A 19,015-nucleotide genomic window follows, 5' to 3' on the forward strand; every position below is an offset into this window, starting at 1 on the left:
TAAAAAACTTCTTTATAATAAATGAATGGAAATACTAAATGAATTTAAACCACAAAAAAATGAATAAAAACTGATAGATTTGTGCATCCCCGTTATATTTGGCATCGGGCCAAGACACCCGACCCGACGAATGGGACATTCCTGGTAATTGAAATACTACTATAAATCATATGCAATTAAATTCACAGCTGTGTTGTTTGGGTTTTAATACACAAGAAGACACCGCATACATCCTCATCAATACCACTCAATAGCCAGCTAATGTAAATGTAAGACATAACTGTAGATTTCTGATAGCGTTCACGGCCTACCGGTTCAGACACGACTCGGAGGATTCAGTTACATTTGTGCCTTGAATACAAGGATGCACGACCACCTAATGATACATAGGGAACAAGTTGACGCGGAGAAAATGTATGACTGATTTTTGAATGGTTTGGAAATCTGCCATCTTTTATATCTGTATTTCAATAGTTTTTTGGGGGCTGTAATGACCGTCTCACTTCGAGTTCCAAGGCTGAGTCTTTATACAAAGAATTTAAATAGTAGGCTCATTCTATAGAGTACAGAAAAAAGCTCCAATCGCCAAGATAATACATGCGATAGTTCCCTATGTGTATGACTGCTTCATTTAGTACGTAACGATGGCTAAAAAGAGGGGGAATTACTCGGCAATCATCTTTGACGCGGACGTATAGTTTTACATAAGTTCTTTAGATGATGAGTAAAGCTGTGACTCATTAGCATTCCTGTATATAAAGGAATTGTCACCATTCTTTGATAACTGTCCTAGCCGAAATTATTAGTTTTCATTATAGATGGACCAGTCATGTCATTGGCGACCAAAGTACCCGAAGCATTGAGGGATCTTAATTACGAAGTCAATTAGGGGTACCTTGGTAAAACCCATCTGAAAACAAATAGGGAAAATGAAACAGTTTTAATTTGACTTGAAATCATTTGGGACTTTTTAACTACATGACCAACACCTGTGTACCCGAGGTTAGAAGAGTTTGTCGGATAAACCGGTCAAAGTTTTCACCTATTAAACAAACTCCGATATAGTAGGCTTTATTCAAATAAACTTTTCTAATAATGATTACATTCTATTTACAATGAAGCCTAGCAAACGAGGAAAAAGAAACCATTCGAATGCACGCATCAAAACCGTACAATTGTGGATTGATACGTCCCAGTATGGTGCGATGTATAGCCTTGAGAACCCGTCAGCTTCCATACGAGTACATCTCGGCGTGAGTCAAACGTTTTGAATTCTGTCCAGGTTTTATCCGCAAAGCTTCGACATCGATAACTAAGGAAATATTTACATAATTTCTACGGGCCCCTCTCCCTTTGTATAGCATCCGCGACTTGATCAAACATTCTGCTATCGACTTGTAATTTCCATGTGGCGGCCAGAGTTTACCTACAGAATTTAACCCCCTTTCATACGGCGAAATTGAATAGAGCATCTCTTTTCCTTATCAATATGTCAATTTCTTACAGTATTGACTCCCCAGCCAAGTTCTGAATAGCCAAGGATAAATAAATATTCCCACTTTTCGTGTTAACTTGAATGTAGCTAGAAAACAGCCCCAACTCTCTATAGAGGGACCGTTACAGGTGTTCAGCATTGTCACATCGGCCCAACACGCATCCACGCACGGTCTCCTCAGTGAATAAAACAGTTTGATTTGACAAAAAATCTTTTAAATCATTACATGGATAGTCCTTTTATGAAATATGCGCTGAATTCTGTGTTGGGATAAAGATAATTTGAGATGACGCGCAATTTGATGATCATTGCTCATTTCTACAGTGACCTCATTAGTCTGTAACCTTGAGAGTGACCTTGAGTGACGAACATAATTTGTCAGCCAAATATTGCAGACAATTACAATGTGTTGTTTAAAACACATCTTGGTTAATTTGTTCCCCAATGGATTATCAACGCAAATATTAGTGTTATATGATGAAATACTTATATCAGCAAGTCTGTCGAGTCATGGTCATATCAATAATTGGTTATTAATAATACTTTCGCCGATCCAGAAACTCGAGTTAAAACTTTATGAAATTTAGAATTCTTGCGCCTTTCATAGGCAGACGAACTGTAAACTAAAGGAGTGTAGTGGTTTCAGCCCAGACACATCCTTCTTACGTATGTAGGCCACCTTTCTATTCTCCAATTATGTCTTTATTCAATACGAGCGCTATCTGATAACATACACGCAATGATTTCTCCTCACTTATCACCATTGATAGAATCTTCAATTATGTAATTAATCCTTCAATATTCAAAACCAAAGAAGCAGGAATTATACACAGAAACAAGCGCAATCTACCCTGCTTCTTTCAGAAGAGGCCCGGGACATAATTATCTATAATTGGTATTAAAGGTATTGCTGCTGGAATCAGTGGGTGTGTTTGTTCCTTGGCTGGGTTCGTGTAGGAATTATCGGGGTCCATTGACAACAAACATCTTGAGTGAAGTCGTGTTTGGTATATACGGGTACCCATCGGAGATGAGGTCGCGTACCTCGCCCCCTCCCCTCTCATTATCCTAAGTACTTTGAAATTTTGCCAACACGAACCTCTATAGGATACAGAAAATTCGGCGTCAGAGCGTGCGCGTCAATCGATCAACACTTGCAGTAGGTACCTTTGCATCTTTTACTATAATTGTTTGTTTGAAGGACGTCACAAGTGTAATTGGGGTTTCATTGATCAACATTAGGTGTAAATTCGATTACAGAATATGTCATCTCTGTTACTTCACAGTCAGTTTAACAATAAATCTTAATAAAACTACAGCTATCCCCATGTACCAAGCACATGACAGGTCCGGGAGCATCCCGATTGAGGCCCTGCACCCTAGACAACCGGCCGACATACCACGGTACCCGGGCTCAATCGTCGGGTGTTCGTGCCGCCTGTACGTCATGATTGATTCCAGTAGAGCTGTTCAAATCGATATTTGTTGTTTGCATGTCTAAAATGCCACCTGGAAACAAATGTGAGCGATCAGGTGAAATTCTTTTACCTACAATGGTTGCTCGAATAAAACACTAACTTGTATTGTCATGAAATACTGCATCAACAGATCGAACGTGCCCGCGTGCTGAAGTGAAAAGAGCGCGGGAACTGCAAGGAAAGCATCCCGCGCGAGATGAGACTTGTCGCTCCTATCGTTGATAAAACTAGAAACTCATTAAAATATACGTTAATAAAAGTTGCAGTGATTTGGGACGTGGAGACGTTAATGGTATACCGAGAAACGGAGTTTGAACAAAGGCGATAGCGTCGTGAAATAGTTTTAAATATTTCAATACACGCGTCAATCTTGTGCATCTCCGAAGCGAGAATTAGATACGGTTGGATGCTGAGGCGTGTTGGAGGGTACCTTTAAACCCATGGCGGTGTCGGTGTCGCACGAGACGGAAACATGTACAAAAAGGAGATAAAATATTTAATAAAATTCACAGTTACTAATTATTTCTTGCTGCGGAGCAGAAAAGTGATCGATTGAGTCCCCAGGCTAGTAATAACGGGAGCCCATCTTTCCATAAGATTTGTTGTCGAGATTTAAAATCAATTTTAAGTTTTGCAAACAACATTTAAATGATGAGCATTTCATTTCCATGAGTCATTTACAAGTTTTACATCATAATCAGTCGTCAATATTTCAAATATCATCATTAAAATCCAATAAACGACTAAAATACATTAATGTGGCGTAATCCTTAGTCTGTATTTTTTACCCATATTATAACTGTAACATGACAATAAGACCGCTACACCTACTGCATATAATAACTAATAATGCATTACCAATTTACCAGCAAGTTAAAACAAGCACCAGGACAATTTTAAATCTACACTTGTTCCGATGGTGAAGTCGTTTTATCAACTGTAGTAGCCTTTGTTTGGAATTTCTTTAGAGAACCAGTTAAATGTTGCTAGAATGGATGATGAAATTAGCATGACACGATTTTTTTATTCTCTGTCGTATCTCAACATCAATCTAAAAAGTCGCATTTGGATACCAGGTCATGTGGTCGGTGCCCCCGGGTACCATCCCTGGGTAGCTATGTAAGAACCGATAATGGCCGGACAGTGACGGTGTCTGGACTTGCTTCTCCCGGCACTGCGGAGTGTGTCGGCCATCTTTTCCATACACCACCACTTCGATAGGTGTTAACATTGAATACGCCATTCAAGGGCAATATTGACTCAGGAAGCTCCTTATACAATTAACAGCTCGGCATCCCCCTAAGGCCGGGCTGTTCCCCCGGGTGACACCAAACAAGGCCAAATTCACCGCCTGACAAACAGTCAAACATCCCACTTGGATGGGAACCCGACTTAAGAGTACTGAGGAGAAAGGTAGAATGAAAACTTCCATCAACAGGTCTACCAATATTTATTTAGCAGGTCGAATCTTAATACGTGGGTCCGACAGTACCTCTGGGCGAGTGGGAAATCAATTTTACTGAAGGATCGTACAGATAAAATAACACGTTAATTAGATAAAGCAAAGAAATGGACTTCTACTTATGTATGTAATGCAAGTACCTGCCTAAATGATCCCCTCACAATCGATGTTATTCTCTTACTCACACAATGCAGGGAATGTTGCATACACGCAAAATACAATGACAAATCCGTTCCACAAAACACAATAAAATTTGGGATTTTAATTAAAAAAATTATAATATATAAATATGCACATACAAACATCACATCACCTGTTATATTCCGTTTGATAACACTTATTTAGCAACCAGTACCTTACATAATTTGTAAACTCACTATAAATTGATTTATGTGGAATACATCCGTGTTGCCCAGACGCATCGGCTTAGTATAAATTGTCAACCCTGTGGGCAATTACTTGAAAATTACGGATCTTTTTACGGAAAATCTAAATTATATTGGTAGGAAGATGAAGATTATGAAGGTAGTGTTTTTAATGTTTTATTCCTTTTTTTTATCTTATTTCCTCTTTCAGAGATCTTGTAAATGGCAAATGAAATTAAAGAGAAAAATGGTTAAGACGTCATATTATTCCTAAGAAAAATAGGTATAAATTACGTATCTAGTAGGACAAAAGTGAAATAGAATATTGGCATTATCAATCCGTATTACAGAAAGTCCGTCTCCGGAGTTAATTGGAATGGTGTGTGTGGTTTGATAATCATCCTACCAATAGCCAGAAGAGGCTACAATTCGAAATGACAACAATCCTCTTTCACGACCGGACCGTTTCAATTTTTGATTAGCACTTAACTGGTTGTGGACAGTAAGAGGTATTAAATGTCTGAATTAATTCTTCTAACTTGTTTGTTCAGGCATCCAACTGACCATAGCAAACCATTCACCAAAGACCTGTCACAACTGGACACACTGGTCATTCGACAACTTATTGCTTTATATGGGATGAGGCGACTTACCCAGCTTGGTTGGTTAATCCGGTTTGACCAAAAGATTGAGCAGCACACTAAATAAGATATATATCAGTTTCAATCTAGTATATTCTTTTTGGTTTGTTTTATTGTGTGTACATATTCTAATATTATTATAACTTATAGCTTAAGTACTTTAATACGATACCAAATATTATCAAATTTTCACAGCTAATGACCTCTACAAATATCAAATTATTCAGAGCATAAAAAGGTTATATAAGTTGTCTCTCGTCTATACTCTATACTAATTGTTGAATGCCGTAAATATGTTTCTATATACGAAACTGAATAAAGAAAGTAAATTCAGTACGAAGCATCCCCTGTTTCTGCCTTGGTAGCGGCTACCCATACCTCGCTCGCTCGGGTATCCGATCAGAAATCCTAATCGCTTTATCTGATTAAGTTCCAACTTAACACGTAGCTGTTTTCGCCATCTCCAGATTAACATCCCCACTCAGTCGGTATAGGTCAAGATGCTTACCGACTCATTGTGGCCGAGAAGGGGCAGACTTAATCCTCGGCATACCCGACTTTTGTTCGTCGGATCTAAATGGATGTATTAAAGAAATTAATCTGAAAATCAACCTATATCACCGCCAAATGTGTCGATATATATTTACTACGGAATAATGGGAGGAAGATTATCACCTTATAGATTCAATAAACACCGACTATATTCATAGTGCTAAAATCACACGCAAAATGCGCCGTAAAATGTACTGTTGTAGGTAAATTATGCTTCAATGACATGCTTGGTCATGGCGTTCTCTTCTCTACTCTGGATATATACCCTACACAATCTGCTTTTCTTTATAACTGATAAAATATTAACCAATATGTCATAAAAACAAAGAGTTGTTAGTCTAATCGTTAGAAGGCATTGATTGTTCTGGCGGTACTTTTATTAACCTGTAATTATGTGGCTATTAAAACAGCAGATATGTCGATTTTGTTGCATTTTGTCACGAGCGCCAGCAGCAGCAGCGAATGTATAGTTTTCCCGCCACTAAAGGGCCAGCCAGCTGTACTGAAACCAGAAGCTGACGACATATGTTGCAGTCGCCTTCTGTGTGTAATGCAACTTGGTGCACGGAATAGCAGTAGGGGACGTGACATTTGATTTACCACTGGGCGATAAGGATGTCGGGGACAATTGTCACTGGGCTTGGCGGGATGTAAAATGCTGATAAAGACAGCGAGGCCTACTTTTCGGTCACCACAAAGTCGAAAGAGTTCGGCTGGGGCTGAGAATTCAGCCATGTGATGCTCGTCCTGAGGAAAGTCGTGATCCTTCTTATCTTCTCCAGTCTTATCTCACGTAGATCAATGACCTTGTCTAGTCGACAAGGTCACTTATATTACTACATCTCTTACTTCAAAATCACCCAGTAAAACTTAATTAACATAGGTCGCTTAAATATTTAGTTTTCTTAAAAATAATTTACGTTTGTTTTAAATACTAAGAATGATGTCATTTTAATCTATATTATTCGAGACCTGAAAGTTTTCATTTCTCTTTACACTAAACCCAAAAAACCAAGCTTGCTATTAAGTATTCACAGTAACTTTTGGTCACTTAATTCCCGTTGAGTCCCTCATGGTGAAAAACCGTTTAATTATAAAACGGGTAAAGAGGCTGCTGAATGTCACGTGACCTCCCAAACAAAGATGGACGATGGGTGGTTGACGACAGTTAAAGGATGCAATCAGGCAGGCTATTGCACAGGTGCGAAGCCTTTCAGTGGGGAGCCGGGACCTTGATTTTATTGGATGAATACCTAAACATCCTGACAGCTATAGTCTCCATCCTCATCACTAGCCTGTGTCGCATCAGACAAGCGAAGCGTAACGACTTGTCAATAGATATCGCCATATAGCTGATCCAGGTATTGAAATCCCCGACTGTTCACCACAAGGAAGAGAGTGCAGTCCTACAAGTCTCGGCCACTCCACACCCCAAATCTAATCACACTCTCGTGTTTGTACTGTACACTTCATCTGCCGGGTCCATAAAACCTGTCTAGGGCCGGACAAATACCCTAATCAAACATCCGGGGTAGAGATGCTGTTGCAGTGCCTAGCAACCGGTTATTATCTAGGGTAATTTTGGGGGCTATCCCCGCACGAGCTCGTATCTCGGGCGCTGAACACCTGCAGCATCAGAGAGGAGAGTGTCGGCATGCAGGGCTGGCTTTATCACAAGTGTATGATGACACAGGTATGATGGAGTAAATATACACAGGTAAAATTGGGCGATAACGGATTCAGCGGGAAACTCGCGGGACAAAGGCCAACCTGTTGGCCGGTCATACCAAGCTTGACGGCCCAGCATCAGTCGGTCGAGTCGTGAATATTTCATAGCCCTTCACTAGGTATAAGGTATAGTATATGTCGTGCCAGGGATGCTAGGCTAGAACTCGCCTTACCTGAATTTAATACACCGTTTACAGAGATGAGGATGGAGTCTGAAGGTGTCCTTTTTCACCCCAGCGCAACATTACGCTTCTATATATACCATATGTTACTTTTCGGGTGTAATATTTGTTTACTGGTAGAGCCTAAATCAACTTCGGCATGGCGACATCACCCGAAAGTGTTTCACAACATGTGATAACAATAAAGACTATTGTCCGTTCTATAAACATGGTAGCATTATATAGTGTCATAAAGTCAAAGTAGGTCAATTTGACAGGTGATGCTGTTGATTAGGGATGAAGATATACCTGTTGTATCCGCTTACCAGATCAACAGGTAGATACTACAGGTATGTCATAATGTCTGACACCGAGTTCTAATCGGTTAGATTACCCTGCCACTAATCACCAGCTTTTCACACCTTATACCTAATTGCCGTGACAGGACCTTTACATGTCCCTCCCAATTAATAACTTATCAAAACACGTGATTTATTGAGGGGTTCTGATGACAGAGGAATACCCCACATGTACCTCATCAATAAATGACTATTTTTAGCTCTTCGTTTAAAGTAAATTATAAACAATAGTTCTATAGAATTAGAGTAGTTATTTAAACAACTATCGACCAATATAAAATGTCATAGTAAAATACTTTGTATGTAGACAGCCATGGTAATATTTTACCTGTATAGGTGAGAAAATATACTAAATATATAGGCAGATTTGTACCGGAGATAAAATTACAGGTGATGCTTTGAGGGAGTAAGTTTCGTACCTGCTGATATCGTTACAGGTGATGAAGATAATGTGAGTCAGGCCCACTAAGTCACGCACTAGGAAATTTAGCGGGAGAAAAGATACAGCGATATCACCGGGCCATGCCGGAGAGGCAAGGCGCTCGAGAAACAGGTACATACACCACATATACAAACACTGTATCACGGCCTACCCAAACACATGACACTATGTCAAACAAACAAGCACACACAATAAATAAATCCCATATTTCAAATTAACCTTCTCTCATCTTCATCCCGTGTGTGGGTGTAGTTGTCACACCTGTACATGTACACGTTTATTTGGTGTATCCACACCTGTTCATGTAGCTCCCTCATCCGACACAAAAGATTCGGAAATTGAGGTCACATGTGTGATGAATACGTACACAATAAAATTTTATTTCTCCTAACATTCCCCAGTGTCCATTTCAGCTTCCCTGTAGCCCAGGTATCTCGCGGGACAGGTAAACACAACCGAGTAGTAAATTACACGTACCTGGCGCTGGTCCATAAGTATGTACTATCGAACCAGGTAAAAACTTCGACAAAAGTTACATTCAGAGGATGACATGACATAAGAGTTATTTGGTAGCCACAATTCTACCTGAATACTTAATTAGAAAATCTCACTTACCTTTAAGAGGCCTTGGGTTGGCCTGCTTCCGACGAGACATGATGTCAAACTACGGACTGCTGTTATCCGTTTGGATGTGAGAATGACCAACCAAGATGATTCCTGGAGCATGCGTGCTGCCTCACTAAAGGGGCGCGCGAAGGGGGCGGCACAGGTACACCAGGCAAACACAATACCTGTTGAACAGGCTATGAATAATTAGCCAATGAGGCTGAAAGGAATTAGTGCGGGTTACCGTGTGTATACCTGTCGGAGGATTACCTGTGATAAGTAGCTAGGGTAAAAAAACGCCGCAAACAACAGCAAACTGTAAGAAGATGTTATATTGTGTTTGAGTTGTGTAACGGGTAGCCATTTATCGATCTGTGAGTTTATGTACAGTCGATAAAGCGGGTACATGGTAATAGTCTATATTACCTGGCCGAAACTTAATAATATTACGGGAGCCGCAGCTCTGTTTACTTATCCTCCAAGTAGACAATACACCTTAGATGGCATCAACGGGTTGGAAATGAGAATTTTTATCGAAGTTTCCAAGCATTTATAATAAAAGATGTTTAATCATTAGTATAGGATCAGATGGAGATTTTCAATTTTATGAATATTTAAAACAAATAGTAAAAACTTTCTGACTATTTAAAACAAATATTAAACATAGAATAAAATGTATTAAAAAAAACCTAATTCGCTTTTAAAATGGAATTTTTTTTTTTTAATATGTCTGAAATTAAAGTTTATTTTGCCAGTGTTTTATTAATACTTGGACATAAAAGTGTTTGTGGATCTATAAGACAATTCTTTGTTTTCATCGGGTTAGTAATACTTGGATTTTAAAACAGAATTTTTCATATCAATTAAAATTAATTACTGTGCAACAATACTATTTAGTTCTCTATTATATTATTTGGAAAACATGCTAAAGCATACCAATCTTCATATAAACAATTATTAGTTACCTAATTATTTAATAAGACATTGTTATTAATTAGCTTGTAATGAAACAGTGTCATTAATTAACCTACGACATCTAATAAATCCATTACGTAACATTCGTTTTGATGCTCAAAGCCGATTCATTAGTCTATGACAAACAATTATATTTCTTATTTTCATATTTCTTTTGTAAAACATAACTGTCACGTTGAGCACAATATAACTCAAATGTCACCATGACTTGATTTAATTAGACCATTTAATATTCTACATTTCAATTGACACCCCCGTGGAGAGCCCCATTCCGTCATGCCTCGCAGCTTCAGATCTCGGACCAAAACTTGTCTCATCCTGTTCCTTGCCTGAGTAGAATTCGGCTTTCACTCAACACTCTCAATGTCCAGCGACAATGGTAGACTAATTTTTACCTGGCTCTGCAGGTAACTCTTTGAAGTCTACCTGTATGTGTCACACCTGTATCTCGTCACCTGAAAACAATTGAGATGACGTGTGTTAAGTGCCTCTATATTTGGCCATCGCCACTGATCAGATAGTAAGACAATCCAATTAAAATTTACGTTATATCATTGAGATGTTTTAATTTATTCCGTTGATGATTATCTGCGTCTAGCGATATCCCATATCTGTGGGATTGACCCGGAGTGTTGTGATGCAGAGTAATTATAAACAATTGTTCGTAGCAGTTTACTTAGCAAACACAACAAACACCAACCATGAAAGCATTTCTGGAGCCGCTCATCAGAAGAAGTTTAAATTAGGATGTTAAAAAGTAGACTATTGATCTACCCGCGAACTACTATATATGTGTATATATCTACGTGTTATTGGCAAACCTAACATGCCGATAACGGTCTGGATGTTTAATTTATGGTGAGGATGTATTTGAAAATATTTATGTACATTTAGAGATCATGTTGAAACACGAGACGTGTACCCGGGTTTGAATGAGGAAGACATCGTGTAGCTGGGTACTATGGCCGAGTCTATCCCCTACCAAATTGGGATGCCATTCAAAGTCCGGGTATACACACACAGAACTGAAAGCATATCAGTATTTAAATAGCGGATAATACACCTAAAACCATATTGTATAGACTGAATACTAGTAATTGCCCAATTTTCCTGGTATCAAGTGGAAGACTTCAGCCGCTTTCTTCGTCTCCCCAAGGACGAGAAACAAAGACCTCATTCAATAGCAAACATCAGAATTGCGGACAGAAACAGTGCTAGGTGCCATATCTTTCTTTGATGGTAAATCGAGTCCTCCCTGGGGGAAGCAGTCGGCCAGAATAGCAATACCCGTTATAAGAGATAGCCAGTTTAGATAGCGAGGCTTTACGCCTGGGTAGATGCTTATAGTTAATAGCTAGGGTCCAATTAAAAGTCAGGTTCTTTTTGTACGTGTCTTAGGATGATAGATCTGTTTAAATCAGCTTCGATATATCTGGTGTCATGGAGTCTGTACACCGTTACTGGGACGTTTCTAATGTACAACATGAAAGACTTTGAACCAAGATGATCTGACGCTCCACAGTGACTAATTAATCTTCATCTCCCATCTAGATATTTATATGTTTTCTTTCTATGCCGTTTCAAAAGAAAATAGATTATGACGCAGAGATGATGGTTGTTCCTTTCTGAATAGACAAATTGTACCGTTAACATACAAAGAAAGCTTTCGGTTATACACCAGAACAAAAACGTATGGACGAATCAATAAAGTTTATTACTTATTCAATAATTGTGATTACATGTAAATTTACATCAATCGTCAACACACTAAAGATGTTTATTTATTGGAATATACGCCAGAATGATTAAAAACTAGAATTATCAATTATACGATGGCTTTAGATCCGACTGGTCTCATGACTGGGAATATGCTTTAAAGACACATTATGAAAAACATGTCAACTTTTAAAATCTAAAATCATTTTTTGTTTCTTTTTTTCTGTTTTGGTCTCATGATAAGTTGTACCAAGGACCACGGTTGTACCAAGGACCACGGTTGTACCTAGGACCACGGTTGTATTAAGGACCACGGTTGTATTAAGGACCACGGTTGTACCAAGGACCACGGTTGTACCAAGGACCACGGTCGTACCAAGGACCACGGTCGTACCTAGGACCACGGTTGTACCTAGGACCACGGTTGTATTAAGGACCACGGTTGTACCAAGGACCACGGTTGTATTAAGCACCACGGTTGTACCTAGGACCACGGTCGTACCAAGGACCACGGTCGTACCTAGGACCACGGTTGTACCTAGGACCACGGTTGTATTAAGGACCACGGTTGTATTAAGGACCACGGTTGTATTAAGGACCACGGTTGTACCTAGGACCACGGTCGTACCAAGGACCACGGTTGTATTAAGGACCACGGTTGTATTAAGGACCACGGTTGTACCTAGGACCACGGTTGTACCAAGGACCACGGTTGTACCAAGGACTACGGTTGTACCAAGGACCACGGTTGTCCCCTCGATGCTTGAAGTGCTTTCCTCTCACCGGTTTGACCACTGATGCTAATCCTTAGCGAAAACTCGTATCGCATTCTAATCCTCTGTAACAACTGATCGTTAGCCTACAAGGACTAGCTGATGGGATTATTGTAATCTGCCGAGTGACCAGGAGAACTGAATGTATACGGAGTCTTCGTTAATCAATACAACCGGACATTCTATGTCAGGATACTGATCTGACCAGTACACAACTACTAACCAATTTATATATTGATGGGGGAGGGGCACGGGTACTGATAGACATGAAGAATGCCATCGAAGACACAGAAGAACACACCCCGCCAGGTCACATTATACTGATGTAGAATACAACACTGATCAATAGGAATTAATATAATATCAAGGAAAAAATCTAAACTCGATGACGTTTTTAATTTGCTAAGGGTACAAAGAGCAATGCAACTGAACAACCGGCGAGGTTACTGAGCTGACCAGTACAACAGGACATTATGTCACGGCGAGGATACTGAACTGACCAATACAACCGGACATTATGTCACGGCAGGGATACTGAACTGACCAGTACAACCGGACACTGTCACGGCAGGGATACTGAACTGACCAGTACAACCGGACATACTGTCACGACGGGGATACTGAACTGACCAATACAACCGGACATTATGTCACAATGGGGATACTGAACTGACCAGTACAACCGGACACTATGTCATGGCGGGGATACGGGACTGACAAGTACAACCGGACACTATGACATGGCGGGGATACTGAACTGACCAATACAACCGGAGCGGGGATACTGAACTGACCAGTGCAACCGGACACTATGTCACGGCGAGGATACTGAACTGACCAATACAACCGGACATTATGTCACGGCAGGGATACTGAACTGACCAGTACAACCGAACACTGTCACGACGGGGATACTGAACTGACCAGTACAACAGGACACTATGTCATGGCGAGGATACTGAACTGACCAATACAACCGGACATTATGTCACGGCAGGGATACTGAACTGACCAGTACAACCGGACACTGTCACGGCAGGGATGCTGAACTGACCAGTACAACCGGACACTATGTCATGGCGGGGATACTGAACTGACCAGTACAACCGGACACTATGTCATGGCGGGGATAATGAACTGACCAGTACAACCGGACACTATGTCATGGCGGGGATACTGAACTGACCAGTACAACCGGACACTATGTCATGGCGGGGATAATGAACTGACCAGTACAATCGGACACAATGTCACGACGGGGATGCTGAACTGACCGGACACTATGTCACGGCGGGGATACTGAAATGATCAGTACAACAGGACATTGTGTCACGGCGAGGATACTGAACTGACCAATACAACCGGACATTATGTCACGGCAGGGATACTGAACTGACCAGTACAACCGGACACTGTCACGGCAGGGATACTGAACTGACCAGTACAACCGGACATACTGTCACGACGGGGATACTGAACTGACCAATACAACCGGACATTATGTCACGATGGGGATACTGAACTGACAAGTACAACCGGACACTATGTCATGGCGGGGATACGGAACTGACAAGTACAACCGGACACTATGACATGGCGGGGATACTGAACTGACCAATACAACCGGAGCGGGGATACTGAACTGACAAGTACAACCGGACACTATGTCACGGCGAGGATACTGAACTGACCAATACAACCGGACATTATGTCACGGCAGGGATACTGAACTGACCAGTACAACCGAACACTGTCACGACGGGGATACTGAACTGACCAGTACAACAGGACACTATGTCATGGCGAGGATACTGAACTGACCAATACAACCGGACATTATGTCACGGCAGGGATACTGAACTGACCAGTACAACCGGACAGTGTCACGACGGGGATACTGAAATGACCAGTACAACAGGACACTATGTCATGGCGGGGATACTGAACTGACCAGTACAACCGGACACTATGTCATGGCGGGGATACTGAACTGACCAGTACAACCGGACACTATGTCATGGCGGGGATAATGAACTGACCAGTACAACAGGACACTATGTCATGGCGGGGATACTGAACTGACCAGTACAACCGGACACTATGTCATGGCGGGGATACTGAACTGACCAGTACAACAGGACACTATGTCATGGCGGGGATACTGAACTGACCAGTACAACCGGACACTATGTCATGGCGGGGATAATGAACTGACCAGTACAACCGGACACTATGTCATGGCGGGGATACTGAACTGACCAGTACAACAGGACACTATGTCATGGCGGGGATAATGAACTGACCAGTACAACCGGACACTATGTCATGGCGGGGATACTGAACTGACCAGTACAAACAGGACACTATGTCATGGCGGGGATAATGAACTGACCAGTACAACCGGACACTATGTCATGGCGGGGATACTGAACTGACCAGTACAACAGGACACTATGTCATGGCGGGGATACTGAACTGACCAGTACAACAGGACACTATGTCATGGCGGGGATAATGAACTGACCAGTACACAACCGGACAATATGTCATGGCGGGGATAATGAACTGACCAGTACAATCGGACACAATGTCACGACGGGGATGCTGAACTGACCGGACACTATGTCACGGCGGGGATACTGAAATGATCAGTACAACAGGACATTGTGTCACGGCGAGGATACTGAACTGACCAATACAACCGGACATTATGTCACGGCAGGGATACTGAACTGACCAGTACAACCGGACATACTGTCACGACGGGGATACTGAACTGACCAATACAACCGGACATTATGTCACGATGGGGATACTGAACTGACAAGTACAACCGGACACTATGTCATGGCGGGGATACGGAACTGACAAGTACAACCGGACACTATGACATGGCAGGGATACTGAACTGACCAATACAACCGGAGCGGGGATACTGAACTGACCAGTGCAACCGGACACTATGTCACGGCGAGTATACTGAACTGACCAATACAACCGGACATTATGTCACGGCAGGGATACTGAACTGACCAGTACAACCGGACACTGTCACGACGGGGATACTGAACTGACCAGTACAACAGGACACTATGTCATGGCAAGGATACTGAACTGACCAATACAACCGGACATTATGTCACGGCAGGGATACTGAACTGACCAGTACAACCGGACACTGTCACGACGGGGATACTGAACTGACCAGTACAACAGGACACTATGTCATGGCGGGGATACTGAACTGACCAGTACAACCGGACACTATGTCATGGCGGGGATAATGAACTGACCAGTACAATCGGACACAATGTCACGACGGGGATGCTGAACTGACCGGACACTATGTCACAGCGGGGATACTGAAATGATCAGTACAACCGGACACTATGTCACGGCGGGGATACTGAACTGACCACTACAACCGGACACTATGTCTTGGCGAGGATACTGAACTGACCAGTACAATAGGATACTATGTCACGGCAGGGATGCTGAACTGACCGGACACTATGTCACGGCGGGGATACTGAACTGAGCAGTACATCTGAACACTGTGTCATGACGAGGATACTGAAATGACTAGTACAAGTGTACATGTTTGTTTTAATAAATTAACGCTATTAACTAAGGACGGCGTCTCATGTGTTTGCAACGTGTTGTGGTATGTGGAGGTCTGTGTGTTTTGGGAGACTGTGGTATATTCGTGTCGTGTCTCATTGTATCGAGGAACCCTAGTCCTTTTTATAGTGCTATCTCACTGAAGCATGTCGACGAAGACACCAAGCAACACACCCCACCCGGTCACATTATACTGAAAACGGGCAAATCAGTCGTCCCACTCCCCTCAACAGTGTGTGCACCAATTTGTGCTCATGCTGAGCGCTAAGCAGGACCATAAACTACCACCTAATAGACCGTGGTGTGTCTCCCTCACAGTGGGGAAGGGAGGCACAGGGATTTGAGAATTAGTTACAGTTTATATAATTATGGACCCACTAGATTACCCTAAGACCATTTTTCAGACTTTTAGAGGTCTAGATAAAAATCGGTAAAAATCATATTCTTCATAGTACTATAGTGCATAGGTCTTGTATTCATTTTGACATTTTGAGAACTGTACATTTAAGGCCAATGTCAGGGCGGCCACACTAAAATTACCAGTATAACGGGACATTATCTTAAGGATGGGACATTGAACTGCCCTGCAGATAGGCCATTAGAATTGTACCTGCTGCCCCAACTGCATGAGTGTAAAAGACTACTAAATCTAGGATATTATCGTTTCTATTTTCCCTAACTGACGTTTTCCTTCCCAACATCTCCCTGAATTTCGCCTCAGCTTTGGACTCGTCCCTCTGACCGAGACATAATCTGTAAAAGAGGTAGTTTCTACTCCTGTTTAACTAGTGTTTATAGCATAAAAGAAGTGGGACGACTGATATGCCTGTTGTTAGTATAGTGTTCGTTAACTCCGGTCGGCGGCATGCTTCAGAGAGACAGAATTTTGATATCGATCATTTTAACAGGCACACGCATATGCCATTAGATGAACACTGCCCACTTTAGCACGTTTAAGATATATGTACAAATTATCAGAAACTCTTCAAATGCTATTTATATCTCTACAGTAACTGTTTTTGACATATAATATTATGTTTGACTGACATCAGCTCAGATTTTAGAACACGTTTTCCATGAAACATTAGAGAGCTGTATTACTTCGATATATATTTAATAGAGTAATTATATTTAGATCTTTGCTATTACCAAACAAGGAAGTATGACGTCACACACTACACCACAAGATTCACCGACGTAAGGGACATAACTCCCGTTCACTATACGTGACACGGTACATGTACTCTGCTACACAGACAAGGATGTGATCAAACCATGACTAGAAATAACGACAATGATGAAAGAAATGGATTTATGTCGATGATATTGCCACATAGACGGATATAAAAGATATAGTTTATTTGAGGTTTTGTTAGTGTATGCGCTCCATTGTGCTGCCAAATATCTGTCTATTTTCATTGTCCCATTTAATTACTGTTCAAATCATATGTAATCGTGTTCGTTTTGTGTGTCTTGATAAAGGGACAGATCGCCTCGAAAATCTGACATTTTTTTGTCCATAATGTTGGAATTTATTCCTTGTCCCATATTTACCATTTGAAGTAATTCGTTTCCTACATACTTACGTTTGATGGGATCCCGTGTCACCTGGAAACTCCTGTTGATATTACTTCTTTGACTCTTATTCATACATTGATATATATATATATATATATATATATATATATATATATATATATATATATATATATATATACAACATAATGTTTGGGAAAGTGGAAATCAAGCTTAAAGATTATACTTTTGTGTAAATTCCTTTCTCAGAAATATCAATGCAAGCGAAACTTTCGGCACTGGAAATACCTTTTAAAGATATTATATATATAAAACAACTTCAACAGAGAAAAGCCTACAAACATGTGGTGAAAACAAGATAGATACATACAGTACAATTAATGTGATAATCTACCAAAATCCACGAGTTCTATTACAATTTAGTATAAAGTATCATTAACAAGCAGCCAGTTTAACAACGCTGATGAAATACAGTCAGTGACATCATACAAAACTTCCCCATTTGAACCAAGGCTTTATATGTGACTTATAAAAATGATGATTAGTTTCGACTGATCCACAAGTACACAATGGACTATCTTCGAAGTTTCTTATATATAAGTGTTGTTTGAGATTTACTACATTTAGTCTTAGTCGAGTGTGTAAAAATATCTACTTCATGTGTTCAAATATAATGGAGTTTTAATCATATCTTCTTGCAAAAAACTTTTAATTTTGCCAATAGACGGATTTACACGAATATCTACCGGTATTGAATTCCATAACTTTATTGAAGAATTTAAAAAACAGATATTCAAACAAAGGCCCAGAGGGCCTGGATCGCTCACCTGGTTTGTAATGCCTAGTAACGTTCTGAATACAGGTTCATTGTTTCTTTTCTGAAGGAATTTGAATATTTACCTCTAATTCTCCTATTGGGCCCCACTCTTTCTGCTCCACGGGATCAGAGCCAAAATTTATACGAATTCTGTTAACCCCAAGGATGTTTTTGGCCAAATTTGGTTACAATCCATGCAAAACTCTAGGACAAGTAGCGATTTATAGGATTTACCTCTATTTCCCCTATTGGGCCCCACCCCGCCCCTCTTGCCCATGAGGGGATCAG

The 19,015-nt window shown here is 40.8% G+C and overlaps 2 protein-coding genes across 3 annotated transcripts in view; both read right to left on the minus strand.

Annotated features, from left to right (window-relative positions):
- The window catches only part of LOC138316036 (ras-responsive element-binding protein 1-like), a 54,624-nt gene extending 45,168 nt beyond the window's left edge, over positions 1-9,456 (minus strand). For both annotated transcript variants that reach the window (XM_069257510.1, XM_069257509.1), the window contains exon 1: positions 9,299-9,456. In XM_069257510.1, the coding sequence (XP_069113611.1) occupies positions 9,299-9,338 (40 nt within the window). In that variant the 5' untranslated portion in view covers positions 9,339-9,456. The remainder of the gene's footprint in view (positions 1-9,298) is intronic.
- Positions 9,457-12,162: 2,706 nt separating this feature from the next.
- Positions 12,163-14,208, minus strand: LOC138316738 (uncharacterized). Its single transcript, XM_069258399.1, has 4 exons — positions 14,151-14,208; positions 13,636-13,716; positions 13,298-13,378; positions 12,163-12,704 (listed from the first exon to the last, which is right to left on the minus strand). Exons 1-4 carry the CDS (start codon positions 14,206-14,208, stop codon positions 12,163-12,165), a joined length of 762 nt encoding a protein of 253 aa, XP_069114500.1.
- Between the last annotated feature and the right edge of the window lie 4,807 nt (positions 14,209-19,015).

This window comes from Argopecten irradians, chromosome 2 (assembly GCF_041381155.1).
Source record: "Argopecten irradians isolate NY chromosome 2, Ai_NY, whole genome shotgun sequence".
Taxonomy (NCBI): Eukaryota; Metazoa; Mollusca; class Bivalvia; order Pectinida; family Pectinidae; genus Argopecten; species Argopecten irradians.

Bases quoted from the DNA above. Each gene is read 5' to 3' on its own strand.
- LOC138316738 (XM_069258399.1), bottom strand. From the start codon at position 14,208: ATGTCCGGTTGTACTGGTCAGTTCAGTATCCCTGCCGTGACAGTGTCC. The intron at 13,379-13,635 runs GTCAGTTCAGTA...TGTATTGGTCAG, and splicing joins GACAGTGTTCGGTTGTACTG to TTCAGTATCCCCGTCGTGAC. The intron at 12,705-13,297 runs GTCAGTTCAGTA...GTACAACCGTAG, and splicing joins GACAGTGTCCGGTTGTACTG to TCCTTGGTACAACCGTGGTC.